The 18,456-nt window shown below is 34.3% G+C and overlaps 1 protein-coding gene across 2 annotated transcripts in view; it reads right to left on the bottom strand.

Annotated features, from left to right (window-relative positions):
* LOC142319100 (uncharacterized) overlaps positions 1–18,456 on the bottom strand; it is a 39,274-nt gene that overhangs the window by 11,883 nt on the left and 8,935 nt on the right. The window contains exons 3-4 of one of the 2 annotated variants that reach the window (XM_075356007.1): positions 15,730–15,912; positions 8,786–8,901 (exon numbers count right to left, since the gene is read on the bottom strand). In XM_075356007.1, the coding sequence (XP_075212122.1) occupies positions 8,786–8,901; positions 15,730–15,912 (299 nt within the window). The remainder of the gene's footprint in view (positions 1–8,785; positions 8,902–15,729; positions 15,913–18,456) is intronic. The other variant, XM_075356008.1, reaches the window with a different exon arrangement.

Below are 18,456 nucleotides of genomic sequence, written 5' to 3'. Positions count from 1 at the left end.
AATCCTTTCTTGTAGATTATTTCTCACAGGTGGAGGACGCCCCTCTAGAGATTGACCAAGTCACTGAAGCGGAAGTTTCCGCAGCCATTAAGGCCACAAGCCCCGACAAGGCCCCGGGTGTCGACGGGATCAGCGCCCGTGCATTCCGGAACATACCGGCCTCCGTGATTACAGCAATTTCGGTGATATTCACGTCCATTTTGTACGTTGGATATTTCCCGAATTGTTGGAAAACGGCCAAAGTCGTATGTTTACCCAAACCGGGGAAAAGTTTACTTTTCCCACGGAATTATAGGCCAATCTCCTTGTTACCGGTATTGTCTAAGTTGTTCGAGAGGATTTTTCTCGAAAAACTGAGGCGATACATGGAGGGAGAAGTGCGGCCCGAGCAATTTGGGTTCAGGGAGGGTCACTCAACCACCCTCCAACTGGTAAAAATAATAGACGACCTTGTCGGAGGCCTGAACAGGAAACGGGTGACTGCAGCCGTTTTTCTGGATGTGGCCAAGGCCTTTGACAAAGTTTGGCATAGCGGGCTGCTTTATAAGCTAGCGCGATCGGCGATCCCCTACCGCTATGTCAGACTGATGCGGTCATACCTGCTAGACCGACATTTTGTCGTGCGCGTAGGGGAAACGATTTCCTCCACCAGAGAAATAGCCGCTGGGGTTCCCCAAGGAGCAGTACTTTCCCCGTTCTTGTACACTTTGTACGTGAACGATATGCCGCTGTCGGAAGGGGTCAAAACGGCCCTTTACGCAGACGACACGGCATATTTCTACGAATCCGCAAATGTGGATTACGCGGTCCGGAGGCTCCAAAGGCAGCTGGACTTAGTGGAACCGTGGCTCGACATGTGGAGAATCAGGGTCAACGGTGAAAAATCGGTGGCCGTGATGTTCACATGCAAGACACGAAAACCGACCAGAGAGCTGGAAATCTCAGGGGAGAAAATCCCTTTTGAGAAAACAGTTAAGTACCTGGGGGTGGTGTTGGACAGGCGGCTTACCTTCGGCGAACATGTAAATTATGCGACCCGGAGGGCTAAGGCCGCCAGAGCCTCACTATACCCAGTGCTGAACAGTGCCAGCCCATACCCACTGGCAACTAAGCTTCTCATTTTTCGGCTGTACGTACTGCCGATTCTAACATATGCTTACCCGGCATGGGGGGCAATGTTGAGCTCCTCGCTTCAAAAGAAGATCGAGGCCGTCCAAAACATCGCGTTGCGGACGATCTTTGGAGCTCCGTGGTTCGTCAGGAACGCCACTCTCCGATCTGATGCGAGATTTCAATCCGTGTCCGAGGTGGGGGTGGCGCAGGCGCGCAGACTGTTCGGGAGAGCGGCTGTGTCCGAACACAGTCATCTTCGGGACATCTGCAGAGAGGACCCAACTCCGACAGTTGTAAGGAAGCGGCCTCACGCCGTACTGGACGAACCACCGTGATGGTGCGGTGCGGTAGCCGAAAATCGACAAACCAGGCTTAGGGGCCTCCATATCGCATGAGCCATAAACGGAATAGTGCGTCAGACGCGTTTCCGGGGTCGCGAGTGAATAGTTTTTTCGCGAGTTATATAGTTTGAAGACTTCAAATACGGTAAGTCGCGCACAAAACAAAAACGCGGTCTAAAATTTTTTTTTTTTTTTTTCTCTCGTGTGTGTGTTCTGCTTCTTTTGTTGCAGATGCCAACAGCCACCACAAAAACAAATGGTTTCTTCACTGCGGCCACGCGGTCCCCCCAACCCCTTCTCAGACACACGCGTGTCTGAAGGTTAATAATTACGTGGAGAGAATAATTACTGTTTACTTCTTTCCAGAAAATCGCCGCCCCAAAACCGCGATCGCGAATAGGTATCACCATCTGTAAGTTAAACTTACAGATAAAATAACCCAGCAATTGCGACTCCTCCGGAAAAGGGGACACATTGCTCCCTCCTTATAGCTAGTGCCCCGTTGTGGCGTATTCCTGCTAGCCTATTAAAGAGTTAGCACCGAAAGGACTTCAGTGGACGGTCTGAAGGGGAATTACGTCGGGAGGACAGGCTTTATAAGCCTAGCCTTCCGCGGTCGGCCCATGAAATGGGTTCGATAACGCTGGTTTAACAACGGATTGGAATGCAATTAAATCCGTCTTAAATTCACTAAAATAATAATAGACAAAACTTGAAAAATTAGATCCGAGATTAAAAAAATAACCCTTTTAAAAACAAGCCCGATTAGAAAGATCCAGCAGCAAGGGACTCTGTCCAGGTTCTGCGATAAAGTAGGGAGTAATAGACTCCTGCCAACTTTGCATTCCATTCCATGAAGTAAGGTGGAAGGACAGGGTAAAATGTAAAATGAAAAGTGTAAAAGTTACCATTTCTACTCTGGAAAAAGAAAGAAAAAATGAGTGGTAATAATTATAAGAATGAACTGACAAAACAGCTACAGAAAGTATGCTATATTAATGATAGATTACTATCATTAAAGACTGGGATGTTACCAAAAGATTTAGTTGCAGTACAAGTATAAATGCCAACATAAAATTAAGAAGAAGACGATACTGAAGAGATGTATGAGAGGATTGAAGATAATTTAAGGATCTTCAATCCTCTCATACCTTCAATATCTTTTATCTTCAATAAAGTTAAGAGCATTCATTACATGGGATAAAGTATATGTAAAGTCTAAATGTGGATCCTCCCACCAAGCTGCCTGTATTTGCCTCCTCTACCCCACTCCTATAACCTGGCATGCGTAACACCTGGTTGCAACAAAAGTAATGCATACATGCTATTAAAAAATAATTTTCATAAATAACTATGACACGTCAAAGAAAATCATAATATTATAGGCTATAACAAACAAAAAACTCATTTCATATACTTTGTATTACTCATTGTTACTGTTCATTTATAGCAAACCTTAGTTTAACATACTAGGAAAAAAAAGATATCTTACAATAAATAAATTGCTTCATATGCATCTTGAATAAAATATTAGGCATAAATAATTTTATTTGTAAAAACAAATTACCAGAACATATTTCGTTACTATAATAGTTTTTTTGGATGAAAAACGGCTTTCGTGTTATCATTTCCTGAGTTAAAACAATAACAAGAGGCTTCTAGGATATTAAAATATTAGCAAAATATGGTTAGAACTATGATGAAAATTAAGATAATAATAGGAATAAAATTGAAACATTAAAAGAAACGCAAAAATTAGGATAATACATGAAATGTGAATAACATATCAAAATTTTGACAGGTTAAATCTTATTAAGTATATTTACACTTTTTAGAAGTAATAACTGGTCTAGTATATACTTGTCATTTTCACAGACACGCCATATGTCTCAGCAATTTAAATTTAAATTTGCGACATAAGGCCGCATAGCATATGCAGTCCACAAGAATGTGGTGCACAGTCCAGCAGCATTCACATTGGACGTGCAATAATACGCTCCCCACTGACACAAAGTGTCTGCTACAGGACCACTTCCCCTCAGAAAACTTTCCTTCATGAAAAAAATGGCTATGGATCCAGTAGAAATTCACCTGTGTTGTGACGATTAAATTCAGCAATTGCATTATATATTTTGGTAACAATAGGATGTCTGGAATACAAATCCTCAAAGTTTAGAGAGCACTATATGAATCACTACAGATAAGAATGTGACAATATTTTGATCTAATGATATTCAAGGCCATTTTGATGGTGTACAGTTCAGAACTATAGACATTTGTAATACCAGACAGACTAAACACATAAGATCTGCCATTTACAACAAAAGCGCATCCTTCAGTATCATTCTGCTTGGTCCCGTCTGTATATGCTATTGCGTCTGGGTTTGTCTCTAATAGAAAAAAGTAAAATGTTTGCTGAAAGATGAAAGGAGTGTTCATTTTTTATTATATGTGAGGTTTTAATTAAAATTAATTGGGTCAAGTATCCATGGAGAATATGTACAGGGACAGGTTGGGAAAATAGACAGTGGGTCAAAATGTAGAAGATACATTAATCGCCGGGTACTGAGAGCCATTGGTGCTGTATTAGATGGATTGTTTTCACACTGTTGAAGACGAGGGTTTGTGAGGACAGCTTTAAGAACTGGGTGATTTGGTTGTCCTTTAAGAAGGGTAGAGTAAGATGCTAACAACTGGTCCCGCCTATCCCAAAGTAATAGTTCACTACAATCAACAAGTATGCTTACAACAGGCCTTGATCTAAATGCACCAGTGGCAAGATGAAGAAAAGAGTGGTGTACAGCATCCAGCATCTTAAGCATGGTATGACGATAGACAATATAATGAAGAGTAGACAATACAATCATAATCTAATCAGGATTGGACTAAACAATAATAAAGTATAACATACATGATCGATCAGCTCCCCAACTGGTGTTGCTAAGAACTTGTAGCATATTACAATTTTTAAACATGTCGCCTGCAACTTTTAATGTGTTTGGCCCACATAAGACGACTGTCAAAAAGTAAACCTAGAAATTTAATGTCAGGAGAGGAAGCAATTGGATCTTTCTACTACAATAGTGATGTCACAATTAACATTTGCAAGTCATTGCAAATTACTTGATGTAACTTTTAGGATACACTACTATGGCTGCTGGTGTCGCTAAGTCATGTAAAGAGCAGTGTAGGGGATGCCATAGCTTATTACAAACCCACCTTCAGATATTACATAGATTACAATAAATGTAAAATGAAATAAATCAAGGATAAGGATGGTAAAATGCTACATAAGAAGAAAGAAGTAACATAAAGATAAAAGGAAAACATGGAAGACCTATATATGACAAGAGAGAAACATGAGGAAATAAACATGGAAAAAGAAAGGGGAGATAGCTGAAGAATATGAAGGAGCATCACTATTAAAATGTAAAGTACAGAAAGCAACTAAAGAAACGAAGAATAAAAAATTAACTGGAGAAGATGAACCTCTCATAAAATTTTACAAACACTTAAAAGAGGAAGGAGTGGAAGAAATATTTGAACTGTGTAATAGGATATACAGTAAGAAAGAATGGTCTGAAAACTTTGTAAAAACAAAAATGATACATATTCCGAAGAAAACTGAAACCAGAAAATGTGCAAAACACAGAACAGTATTTTAGTGGCACGAGTCCACTCGTGCCACTAAAATAGTGCTACGAGTCCTAAACCTTAGGTTGCAGAGAATAATGAGAGAATGCAGAAGAGGAACAGTTTGGCTTCAAGGAAATGAAAGGAACTAGAAGAGGTGCCTTTGGGCTATTAAGGGTGGATGGAGAGAGATGAAATGAATGCGTCTGTATTTCATAGATTTAGAAAGGCATTTGAAGAGTCAAGTGAAAGAAACTTTTGGAGATTCTTAAAGAGAAAAAGTAGAATGGAAAGAGAGAAGATTAATTAAAGAATTTTATTAGAGGCAAACAGTAGCAATGAAAGAAAATAATAATATGACTGACTGGATGGGTCTAGGTCAAGGTGTAAGGCAAGATTGCTGCTTCTCACTGTCACTGTTCACCATTTACATCAAAGATATGAAAAGAAATACATTAGAAGGAATAAAGGAATACAGGAAATAAGATGCACAAGGTTTGCTGATAAGTAAAGATGTGATCCTTACTTATCAGCTATCAGCTATCAGCTAAAGTAAGGATGTAGTGAATCGTTAGTTGGCAGTCGCAGCAAACACAAATGGGTGCATTGGTCTGATTAATTAAGTGTCCATGAGTAAGTTTAGTGTGCCCTATTTGCAAATGGGAAGTAATAACTTCCTCTTAATGGTTATTCCGGCATGAAGTGCTCCATGGAAGTACTGTATCCTTTATGTGTCTTGAGTTTACTGTAGCAGTCCAGTCACCTTGCCACTTTTCTCAAAGAGTGTGTTACACAGAATTAATAAAATCATCAATAGTAACACGACGAGTGGTGGAAGACGGTTGATTACATGCATCTTTAGCACCAGATTCATCACCCAGGATTCCCACATGGCTAGGAACCCAGTAGAAACTCACATGTATGTTGTGATGGTCCAGCTCAGCGATTGTATTATAAATTTCAGAGATGATAGGATGCCTAGAATATAAATTTTCTAAAGCTTGGAGTGCACTACAAGAGCTGTTACAAATAAGGATGTGACGGTAATTTGGGTTAATGATATTCAAAGCCTTATTGATGGCCTACAGTTAAGCAGTGCAGGCACTTCTAATACTATACAGACCAAACATACAGGTTTTGTCATTAACAACCAACGCACATCCAATACTACATTCTGCTTTGACCCATCTGTGTATACTACTGTGTCTGGGTTTATCTTGGGGAGAAATTTGTAAAACATATGCTGAAAGATGACAGAAGTTGTTGATTTTTTATATACGTGAAAATTTATGGGGTTAAGTCTCCAAGGAGGATATGAGCAGGGATAGGTTGGGAAAAAATAGGTGTATCAAAATTTAGAAGGTGCAGTAAATGCTTAGTAGGAATACCCATTGGTACTGTATTCCGTAGAGCATAGATGGTCTTTATACTGTTATAAATGAGGGTTTGCGAGGACTGATTTAAAAACCTGGCGATTCAGTTTTCCTTTAAAGACGGCAGAGTAAGATGCTATTAGCTGGTCTGCTGGATTGCTTTGCAATAGAGCTTGATCTAAAGGCTCTTAGCAAGATGAAGAAAATGTACAGCATCCAGCATCTTAAGCGTAGTATGACACCTGAAGAGTAAGTGATGCAACCATAATCCAGATGGGACCAAACTAAAGAATAATAAAACCACAACACAGTTGATTGATCGGCTTCCCACTTGATGTGCTAACCCATAACATATCTAGAATTTTTTAACACTTCGCTTTTAATTGTTTGATATGTTTAACCCAAGCAAGATGACTATAAAAAAGCAGACCAAAAACTTAATGTCAGGAGAGATAGCAACTGGCTCTGCACTGAGAGAGATTTGTGGAATAAAAGTGTCTCGTAGGTGAGAAAAGACTACACATTTTGTTTTCTCAGGTGAGAACATGTAGCCGATGATCTTGAACTAAACTTCAAGGCGAGATATAGTATTCTGTAGTCGTCTCTCAGCTGGGACTGTTGACCAGGATGTGATATATATATATAGCAAAATCATCAACGAATATGGAACATGAAACAGGTCGTTGCAAACATTTAGTAATACTGTTGATGGCTACAAAAATGGAGCACTGGACTCACTACAATCCATCAGGAATAAAATTACTGACAGCATAGCATTTTCAACATTACTCAATCAAGAGATTAATCAAAAGATTCTTAAAAAATAATTTAATTCATCAAACAGTAATTCTGTAAAAATATTATCAACCAACTACTCAACATTAAAGAAAGTTCATCAGCTGCTTCTTTTTTTATTTTGATATTTTGGACAAAGATCAAACAAATTTAAATAAATACCATAAATACCTCATAAAACCCTCATTCAAAACAATTTCCTCAAAAATTTTATAAACAGATAATGGATTGCAATGGCTTTACAGTAGGCTCCAACTTAAAATGCCAATGAACTAGAAAGAGACGTCCATTGTTGGGTGCATGAGATAAAAACAACAATACGTATTCCGTTTGAAAAACATAGCTCACTTTCTGCCCGTCAGCAAATAAAAGTTCATGTATGTTTTAATGCAAAGATTTCTCTGAGTCTAAACCTTGTATTGTTTGTTGACAATATTAATGTATTGTATAGTACAATTTTATATTGCAAGAATTTAATACCATGCGAATATAAATAATTTTATTTATGTAAACCGGGTTACAGAGTAACAGAACAGTAACATGATGTCAACAGTACTCTGCAGAAAGGCATCTGTGCGCAGTCTAGCATGTAAATGTAGTCTTGAACAGACTCAGACCAACCATTCCTGAGGGGCATGGTTAATAGAAACCCAACCACCAAAGAACACAGGTATCTATAGTCTAGCATTCAAATCCAAATAAATGCAAATGCCTTTACAAGGGCTCACACCTTAGAACTTTCGACTTCGAAAATCAGCTGATTTTGCGATGACAACTTTAACCACTAGACAAACCCGGCAGGTTATATTTATTTAACCTATTCAAATTATTTATTATTTATTTATTTTATTTTTATTTATTATTTTATTCAAATTTACTTAATATTGAAAATTGACTATATTTTCAACATTTGTTACATTACTGGTAACTTACTTTGCAATAAAATAATAATCATTCATACCAAATTCAAATAAGAAATAGTATTATTTCATAGAGTGTAACTGTGTTTAAATAGTCACATACTATAAGAAATGGAATTAATAAGTTTCTACTGAGTGTAGCTTTTAAAGGAAATTTGTTGGTTTTATTTTCACAGAACTATTTTTATTTTTGTTAGAATTGATATTCCAAGTTAAGTGTTATCCAGTCACTTTTTTTCTTAACAGAATTGTAAAGAGCCTTTGAATAAAATTAGGATTAGTTAAGAGGTGAATGTTAATAAGATGGGTTTATAAGTTTATTAATAATATACCTTAATTTATGGAAAAAGAAGTAGGAAAGAAAACATTCTTAAGCCCTGTAGGTGAAGTTCTTAAACATTTCATTGCAGTATTTGTAATTCTAGGATATATAATACAAAGAGTTAACAAAAATAAATCTATCAATAATGTGTGGTTAATCATGCATCTGGAAACAATACACCTACAATAGCAACTCATTTGATCCTTCTTACGAAGGGTAAAAAAATAAATACATCACCCAAGAATTTTTTATCAACAATTCATGCTTAATGATTATCAAAAAAATTACTTTGTATCATTTTCTTTTTCAACTTTTGGATTATTTTGTTCTACATCATCATCGTCTTCCTCACCAGAATAATTTTCACTATCTTCCTCTAGCTCATTTTCTTGTTCTTCATTACTCTATAAATAAAACAAAACACTAACATTAGAGAAAATGTATACAGATTTTTACATATAAATAAACAATATATTTTACTGATTGCTAATGTCAATGTTATTAAATTAACCACTAGAACAAAAACCAGAATTTCTTTAGGTCCTCTGACAATTTTTATTCACAGATTTTAGATATAACTTATATTAAGACTCCAGAAATTGTTTAAGAAACAGTAATTTATAATCATGACTGATGATCTAAATACAAAAAAATTTTTACTCCGCTTAAAAGTTCTTTACTATTATACAGGGTTATCATAAAAGAATGGTGCGGTTTCAGTAACTCATAGGAAGATTGTAGGGAAATTTCTAGATGTTATATTGGTATCCCTGAAAGCCTCCAACCCAAAAGTTTGTTTATCAGGAGTTGTAACCACAACGTCAGTTCTTGTATTGTTGTTGCGGTGAGTTTAGTGAGTTACTATGTTCTCGGATAAAGACAAAGCAAAGTGTGTTTTACTGATGGCTGAATTAAAATCCGTAATTTTAGTTCAACATGCGTTTCGACGTGAATTCGGAAGAGATCCACCACAAAGAAATAACATAACACGTTGGTTCAAACAATTCGAAGAAACTGGATCAGTTAAGAAACAGAAATCAACCGGCAGACCAAGTGTACCAGACAAAACGGTTGAACTAATTAGACAATCGGCAATTAGAAGTCCTGGGAAGTCCATCCCCCGTTGAAGCGTCGAATTAGGTATTCCAAAATCAACAGTTCACAAAGTTTTACAAAAATTACACGCTTATAAAATCCAGATACTGCAGGAATTGAAACCCGATGATGGTGTAAAACATTACAATTTCGCTGTTGAAATGTTGGACAGAATAAGTGAAAACTAATCATTTTTAGATGATATAATTTTTACAGACGAAGCTACATTTCATGTTAATGGATGTGTTAACAGACACAATTCACGAATATGGGGCTCTGAAAACCCACACGCAATTATTGAGAAACAACGCGATTTGCCTAAAGTTAATGTTTAGTGTGGTGTGATGAAAAATCATGTAATAGGGCCTTTCTTCTTTGCTGAAAAAACAATTAATGGAGTTGTGTATCTTGACATGTTAACCAATTATTGCTTTCCTCAGCTGGATGAACTCGACAACATTCATCAACTTCATTTCCAACAAGATGGTGCTCCCCCACACTTCAATGCATTGGTCACGGACACTTTGAACGAAAAATTTGGAGATCGATGGATAGGCCGGCAAGGACCCATACTTTGGCCTTCAAGGAGTCCAGAGCTGACACCTTGCGATTTTTTCTTGTGGGGGTACATCAAAAGCGTTGTTTATACACAAAAAATTCGCGACCTAAACCACTTAAAAAACAGGATTAATAAAGCAATGACAACCATTAACGAAAAAATGTTAACTAATGTTTGGAGAGAAGTTGAGTATTGTTTGGACATTTGTCGCATGACTAAGGGCGCACATATTGAAATTTATTAATTATGTAAAAAAATGTTTGAGACGACAAATTTGAAAAATAAAAAACATAAACTGTAAGTAATTCTGTTTTAATTTAAACCATGTTCAAAACCGCAACATTCTTTTACGATAACCCTGTATTTGGTGGTTCATTTACTAATATTAACATATATATCAAAAAGCTATAAAATTAAAGGAAAAATATTTCTTCTCTACTTAATCTTTGATCAAGAATCTAAAATCAATAACTGAGGCTCCACTCTGCTTCAGATATTGAATACTGAAATAGATGCAATGATAACCAGGTGACTGGTAACAAAGCTAACTGAAATAAAGCCTATTTTAAAAAGGATTTTGGTAAACAGGATTGCTACACCACAAAGAAGATGTCTTCCTTTGGCTACTTTAATACATGTAATGAGAAAAACATAAAAAAATATTTGCAGTTATTTCAAAAACAGAAAAAGAATTGGTTTTTTAAATGGCATGATATAAATATGATCATCCTTTAAAAAATAATGATAAATAAACTCAGTTTCTAAATACGTGGATTGTACAGGGCAAGAAACAGCATAACTACACTGAAAAGATTTTCTGGAAGTGCAGTTTCAAAAATTATAAATGTACGACTTGATAAGTAGATTTTTAAAAAAATCAATATTTTTGAGAAAAAATAAAACAACATCTCCAAAATAAAATCCCTTGAATAAAATACAGAAAAAAGGAAATCCACATATACAAATTAAAGAAACAAAAACTAGTTTGAGAAGTATGTCAAAAGGAATGTAGTGACATACCTACTTATACTTACTATTCTATAAAAACTTGCATAAAAATTCCATGCATTCATATGGGAATCAAACTAACTTAAAATACAGATTAGATATTGCTTAGTAATAGAGGAGGCATTAAAAAATACAATATATAAGATCCTTGATTTGCAACTGAACACTACTACAACCCTCCATAATTCACAAAAATTAATACATCCTTTCTAAGGCTAATGACCATAGCTGCTGAGCCAATCCATAAAAAAAAAACCAGCATTCTTTCTTCTTTTTTACTAATTGATTTAAACATATAAATGTTTTTAAATCAAAATGCCTAGCCTGCTTGGTAAACCTTTCTTAACATTTTAGTCAATATCTGTTTCTTTAATTTAATATAATGTTCTATAGCATACAGCTATTATTTTACATTTCTTTAAATTCATTGTACATAAACTTCCCAGAATTAGTTACATGCATAAACAGAATAATTAAAATACTTTCTTGGGCATAAAAGTTAATAGTGATATAATAGACTGAAAAAAGAAGAAATTAAGTATCTTAAAAAATCCAAAGAAAACAGTTACCTTAAAAGAAAAATGTAAAATTTAAAAAAAACAGAATAAGTATGAGAGTAAATGAAATTGCTGTAAAATGTAAATTAATTTTATTAATCAAGACTCGTTGGTACTGATACATTATTTATTTATATAATAGTTTCCACTTACCAACAATTTTTAATAGTATGTTTGAGCACCTTCAGATTAGTAATCCATCCTCAGGAACATTGATATGTTATAATTATAATTATTTACTACAGATATCTTTAATTATACTAACTTGAATTTTAAAAAATATATAAATATAATGACTGATCGTCAAAAGGTAAAATAATGTAAACATTGTCCGTCATGTCAGTATGAAGGTCTCAATTATTATCATAGCATTATAATTGATACAGAATTTATGTGTTGAAGGCTCAACAGATACTCAGGTCATTTGCCATTTCATGACAACAAAACAGTTCTCTAGTATATGCTACTGCAGACAATGCAACCTAAGAAAAAAAATGTCTGGTTTTAAGGGCACAACAAACTATGTTTCTACAAAATATAACAAAATTCATAACTAAAAACTGAAACTTCCAACATTCGAGTCATGACAAAACATGGCTATGTGATGATAAGAGCACACAGTATATGAGCACTCACCAGGAATCAATTGTTAAAGGAGGGATCAACTGTAATGAGTTCTATCTGTGAAAAGACAAAATTATAAAAACAGATTGATCACTCATACACAAGCAATTGTAACAGCATTTAATTCCAGGTTTTATATTAAAAAAAAAAAAAAAAAAAAAAAAAAAAAAACAGTAAGAACCTGGAAATTTAGAAACTGTTATACCAAAACAAAAAAAAAGTACTAATTCACAGCATTAACCCAGTCACTTCTAGCAGAAAATAAAACCGAGAATGATCCATACAAAAAAAAAAAATGAAAAGAACATCAACTTTAAAAAACAAATAATTTTTATTGGTGTTCTTAATACACAACTTTCCACAAAAAAAACTTTTATAAAATAATTATTATCTACACCTATTTAATTAATAAATCATTTATTTAACAAATATTTATACATATGTAAATTAAGTACAGAAATGTTTGTTAATAGATTGTTCTCTGTGGTTGACAAACACAAATATTTTCAGACAAAATAAATTAGTTTTTTCCTCTTAAATGTTTCATTTACGATTTGTAGACTTTACAGGTTTTATGACAAGTCTGAGAAATTACTGTACTAACATGAGTTGAAGTATAACCATTCATTCATTTTGACTCTTAGCAAACCCAGTTAGTAGCTTTCTCTACTAAATGGTTAGAACATAATAAAGCAATGCTTTTTTAATTAAATTTCTAAAAGAAGAAAAGCATTACTGTTTTATGTTGAAAAATGTATAATGTTACAATAAAGTGATTGATGCAACCCTATCATGTTATACAATGCTCAAGACTGATTGACATACTGCACGTTTACAAACCAGTGGCATGTCAGAAACATTTTTCACTGATAAAAAATATCAGTGTATATATAAAAGTGCACACAATTACACTTACACTTAAATTACATTGCCCAACAATGAAAATGTTTCTGGCTCAAAAATAGCTTATTCTTATTTATTTCCATCTGCTGAATTCCAAAATTACCATACAAATGACCAATTAGCTCTTGCTTTGGAGATACAATGAATGGCATGTCAATTTTTACCCGATCTACATTTTTAGTTAGGGGGTAATTTTGTTTTTGGAGTTGTCACACCTGTTAAATGACAAAACACAATGTTCTCAACTGTCTGTAGGTTATAAACATTAGTACTATTGCTGTGACTGTGATTTTCATATTGTTTGTGTTGTAATTAGTGCAGAATTTCTGGTTTTTGAGTGCTTTTGAAGTGAAAATTTTGTTAAATCAAAATGCAATGAAAATGTGTAAATTCAGTGAATATTTTTTATCACATTTGTGGTGAGATAACATTTTAGTCACAGAAACAGAATCTGAAGCCTTGTGAAGACTTCCTATTAGCATTATTTAGGTATGAAGGTAGGGGATCAGAATAAGTCATGGGATATGTGCTGCAACTCTTGTTCAGTTATACTATGAGAATGACTGAAAAGTAAAAAATGATCTATAGCTTTTGCTGTGCCTATGGTTTGACGGGAGCCTATAAACCATCAGATAACTGCTATTTCTGCTTGACTCCACCTATAAAGGCAGGATTGTCAATGAAGAAAAGGGGAACAGTTCAATACCCTAATCTTCCATCTGCTATTTGACCTATTCCACATTCACATAGTTTACCACTTCCTACTCCACCCCAAAATTGAGCTTGAAGTAGAAAATGAAGACAGTGTGGAAGAAGAACCCAACAAGCCTTCCACATCCCATGACTCTGATTTTGACGAAAAAGATGATAAATCGCACAGACTGAATCAAATGGAGTTGAGTGATCTCATTCGAGACTGATTTTTCAAAGGAGAAGGCAAAACTTCTAGGGTCAATACTACAGCAATGGAAACTTCTCCAACGTGATGTCAGGGTCTCACAGTACAGATATCGTCATAAGGATTGCTTTCTTTTTTTGAAAAGAAAAAAATCATGGTTGTTTGCAGCGATGTTAATGGCTTGATGAAACGTTTGAATTTGAATCATGATGCAACTGATTGGAGGCTATTTATAAACTCCTCCAAGCTTAGTTTGAAAGCTGCATTACTTCACAATGGCAACCATCTTCCTTCTATTCCTGCTGGTCATGCAGTTCACATGAAGGGTAGTGACATATACATTTAGGTGGCAGCAAATTTAGGTGCGGGGTCTTCGTGCTTCCATGAGATGGTAGAGAGGAGTAGTTCCAGAAGGCTACATGGTAGTGCTAAAAAGTGTTCGATACCTTCAGAGAAGGCTAAGACAGGGCAGAATTTACTGACGGGAATGTCTTCCGAGGCTGGCTGATGACTGTGGAATGTGATCAGTTTGAGGGCTAGAAGATGTCTTCCGATTAAGCTAATAATGGGTATGAATGGAGGGAATGGTGTGACAACTGGACATGTCACAAGGCGGGTGTTCTTCTCTCTTGGAGGGGGGGGGGGGGTTGAGTTCATGTGAAGGAGACTTATGCAAACATGGCAATCCTTGCAGACTCAATCAAATATGCTGAACACAAGTGGGAAATCTGTGGCAATCTAACAGTCATCGCTGTACTCCTAGGAATGCAACTAAATATTGCTGCTTTTTATGTATGTGGAACAGTAGGGATAAGAAATCACATTATATTCAAGCAGATTGGCCAGCAAGAAATATGTTGTTGCCAAACCTCTTGTGGACCCAAAAGATGTTCTTCCAACCCTTCATATAAAGCTGGGTTTGATGAAAAATTTGTCAAAAGTATGAACCAAGAAGGACAGACCTTTAAGTACTTAAGAGATAAATTTCTTACATTAAGTAATGCAAACGTTACGGAAGGTATTTTTTTTTGGCCACATATTCAACTTGTAAAGGATCCTGCGTTTGACTGAATTTTGCAGGGGAAAGAAAAGAAGCTTGGAAAGCCTTAAAAGGAGTCATTCATGGATGTTTAGGTAACAAAAGAGATGAAAACTACAGTCAGTTGGTGGCAGTACTTCTGCAAATATACCATCAACTCAGATGCAACATTCCCTTAAAATCCATTTTCTCCACTCACACTTTGATTTTTTCCCTCCCTCCTAGTTGTGGAGTTGTCAGTGATGAACACAGAGAAAGATTCCATCAGGATATTTCTGTAATGGAACAAAGATATCAGGGCTGTTAGAATAAAGTAACGTTTGCAGATTACTACTGGTCTGTGTGTAGGGATGCTCCAGAACTCACAAGAGGAAAGCCAAAAGACAACGATCTCGTGAAGCCACCACAGATTCTCTTCAGACCCAACCAACTGCCACAGGTATTCTTTCATTAATTAAGAACTCTTAGAATGTAATTGTCATTAAAAAAATGTCAAAAACAGTAAGTCTGCCCTTAAATGCAACAAAACATGTCAAATAAAATGCTTACTTCAAGTTCATTATCAATGCATTCAAGTACGGAGTTGTTAATTCTTTTCACTTTTTTATATAGATTGTGTGCAGTGTCAATAAGAAAATAGCATTGATGGCACACTTTCCTTTGTTTTAACCTTTTCTTTATATTTATCCAACTACTACCTTCTCTTATAAGTCCATCACGAGGTAAAATATTCTAAAAAAAAAAGTATGTGTATGTAAACATACATTTTATATTGCATTAATAAAATACAAAAAATACAATAAGTAAAATAATAAAAAAATAAGTTTAACTATAAAAAAAATATTAATCACTCTTTCAAATTGCATAGAAATTGTTTTCCCAAAGAAACCTTTGAAGCTTATTATGCAGTTTTCCTAAACTGAAGTTTCCAGTGGCAGTGTACTTAATCATCTTGTCAAGAGAATGAGTGCTGACTCCATGTGGAGGAAGATTGAACATGGAGTTTCTAATGAAGTCCTATATGGCAGATACATAGCGTATAAAAAGTTCCAGTTGTCTGTTTATAAGTGCTCTCCATTCAACTGGCATCCAGCTAGTATGATTATTTTATTATTCAGACACAAATTACACCTTCTATCTCATTATATGAGCATCGGTTAGAGTAAAATGTTTTTAATATAATTCAGACATCATACACCTTTACATAATAAAAATTTAGTTTTTTTACAATAAAGTAACAAATAAGGTTAAATCTAATATTTCGACCCTACTGTTATTAAAAGAAAAACAAAAAATACATTTAGTAAGATTTTCATTTAATAATCTAACTAAATTTACAAATTTATAATTAAGCAATAAAATCATCACTTATTTGTTGATGTTTATTTTATCACCATAGAAAAATTGAGTTGAAAAATACTGATTTCAAGCATCAAAGTCAGAAAATTTGAAATGCAAACACAATATTATGTTACAATTTTTTTCCAGATAGTAGCAGAAACAACAGCAGCCTGATCATACTTTATAGATCACAAAGTACAAAACTCTCCACTCTCACTTCACCAGCAACCACTTCTTTCTTTCTCATCAATTTTTGCCTTCACTTTTTCAAATGACCCTTTCCATTCACCATCACCATCGCAATTTAAAAAATAACCTGCAATTACTGATATACCAGAAGGTACCCAATTGATTTTTTTATTTATCATATCAATTTCTTGAAAGAATCCAAAAAATATAAATGATACACTATTAAAGTGATCAAATATGACACTACTGTCATAAATGGATTTTCTATTATTATGGAAATATTTTCACTCTATGTAAAAATTATACGAGTTTAATAAATATTTTTGTTTTGTACCTTTTAGATCAAAAACACAATTTACAGCTTGGCTCCAAAATAAACTTTACTGATCTATTAACATCTGTATCAATAAAGATTTGTTAGAATAATCTGAATATATATTCATAATTTTCCTACTTAGAATATTTTTAACTTTTTGCAGTTTTTAGAAGAAACAAAACCTACAAATCAGTAATAAATTATACATAGTTAGACAAAATTAATGATTTACTGCAAAGAGTGCATTTTATCATTTCTGTATATATTACTCAGACAACACCCAGCAACGTGTAGTCACTGTTTGTGACAGCTCTACAGATGCTATAGGTTATTGATTTTCAGTACTTTAGCAAGTATAACATTAATATAATACAAGATATCAGGTGATACATCCACCCACAGATCAATTATGTGTATCTATGATGTCATCAAAAAATAACAAAAGAGCAAGCACGGCTACAGCATTTAACAGAATAGATTTTGATTACCTAACAGAAACAAGACAAAATACAAACCACAACATCCAAATTCTGTTCATACTACTTAAAATCAAAATCTAAACACATTTGAACAACATGAAATTAAACAAAAGTAGCACATTAAATGAAAAACACAACAGTGATTAAATGTATTATTTGACAGTTCAGAGGCAGTTTTGAAACCTTTTTGTTTTTTTTATAAGTAAAATATCATTAACAGTGCCACTGATAAATCCACTAAAGGAGCAGCATAATTAACTACTGGAAAAACAATTTCCATGTTATTAGAATCTGAATAGTTTATAATTTTTAACAATTTTAAACATTAGTCACATTTCATCATTTAAAGATTAGACTACCATAATAAGAAGCCAACATTTCTAAGATAATCTTACACTTCACTAATTATTATTGGCTAGATGTAATAAATTGTTGAACATTATTTAAAAATTTTCAGTAAATAATACTTTAGCTAAATAAAACTAGAAATGACTTGATAAACAACCCAGCAATCTACTGGACATAATAGCGACTAATTAAAAAAGTCCATGTAGATTTTTTCTCTTAACTGATTTAACTGGGACCTTCAGGATAATGGATAAATAAAGAAATTGGCAACTTTAACCTGCATATCTTCATCTTGCTTTTATTTATTTATTTTTTAGTGATTAAATAAAATGTACAGACCGAAAGATATTTGAAAATGGATCAGCTCCACTTAGATCTTCAGATAACTTCACAAGAATCCAACAATGTAGTAATGATATAAAAAAAAAATTGACAAATAAAGAACAATAAAATTTAACAAGACAGATACAAAATGCATGACAGTGAAAAAAATCTCAATTTTTAGAACAATATAACAAAACAAAATAAATAAAGTACTGCTATAAACAAATATAATTACAAGTACACAGTATATTTATAGTTTTGTTTGATACAGCAAGCAAG

This window comes from Lycorma delicatula, chromosome 2 (genome assembly GCF_047948215.1).
Source record: "Lycorma delicatula isolate Av1 chromosome 2, ASM4794821v1, whole genome shotgun sequence".
In the NCBI taxonomy this organism is placed as follows: Eukaryota; Metazoa; Arthropoda; class Insecta; order Hemiptera; family Fulgoridae; genus Lycorma; species Lycorma delicatula.
Note: the sequence above shows the minus strand (reverse complement) of the source record. Positions and strands in the feature narration are given on the sequence as shown.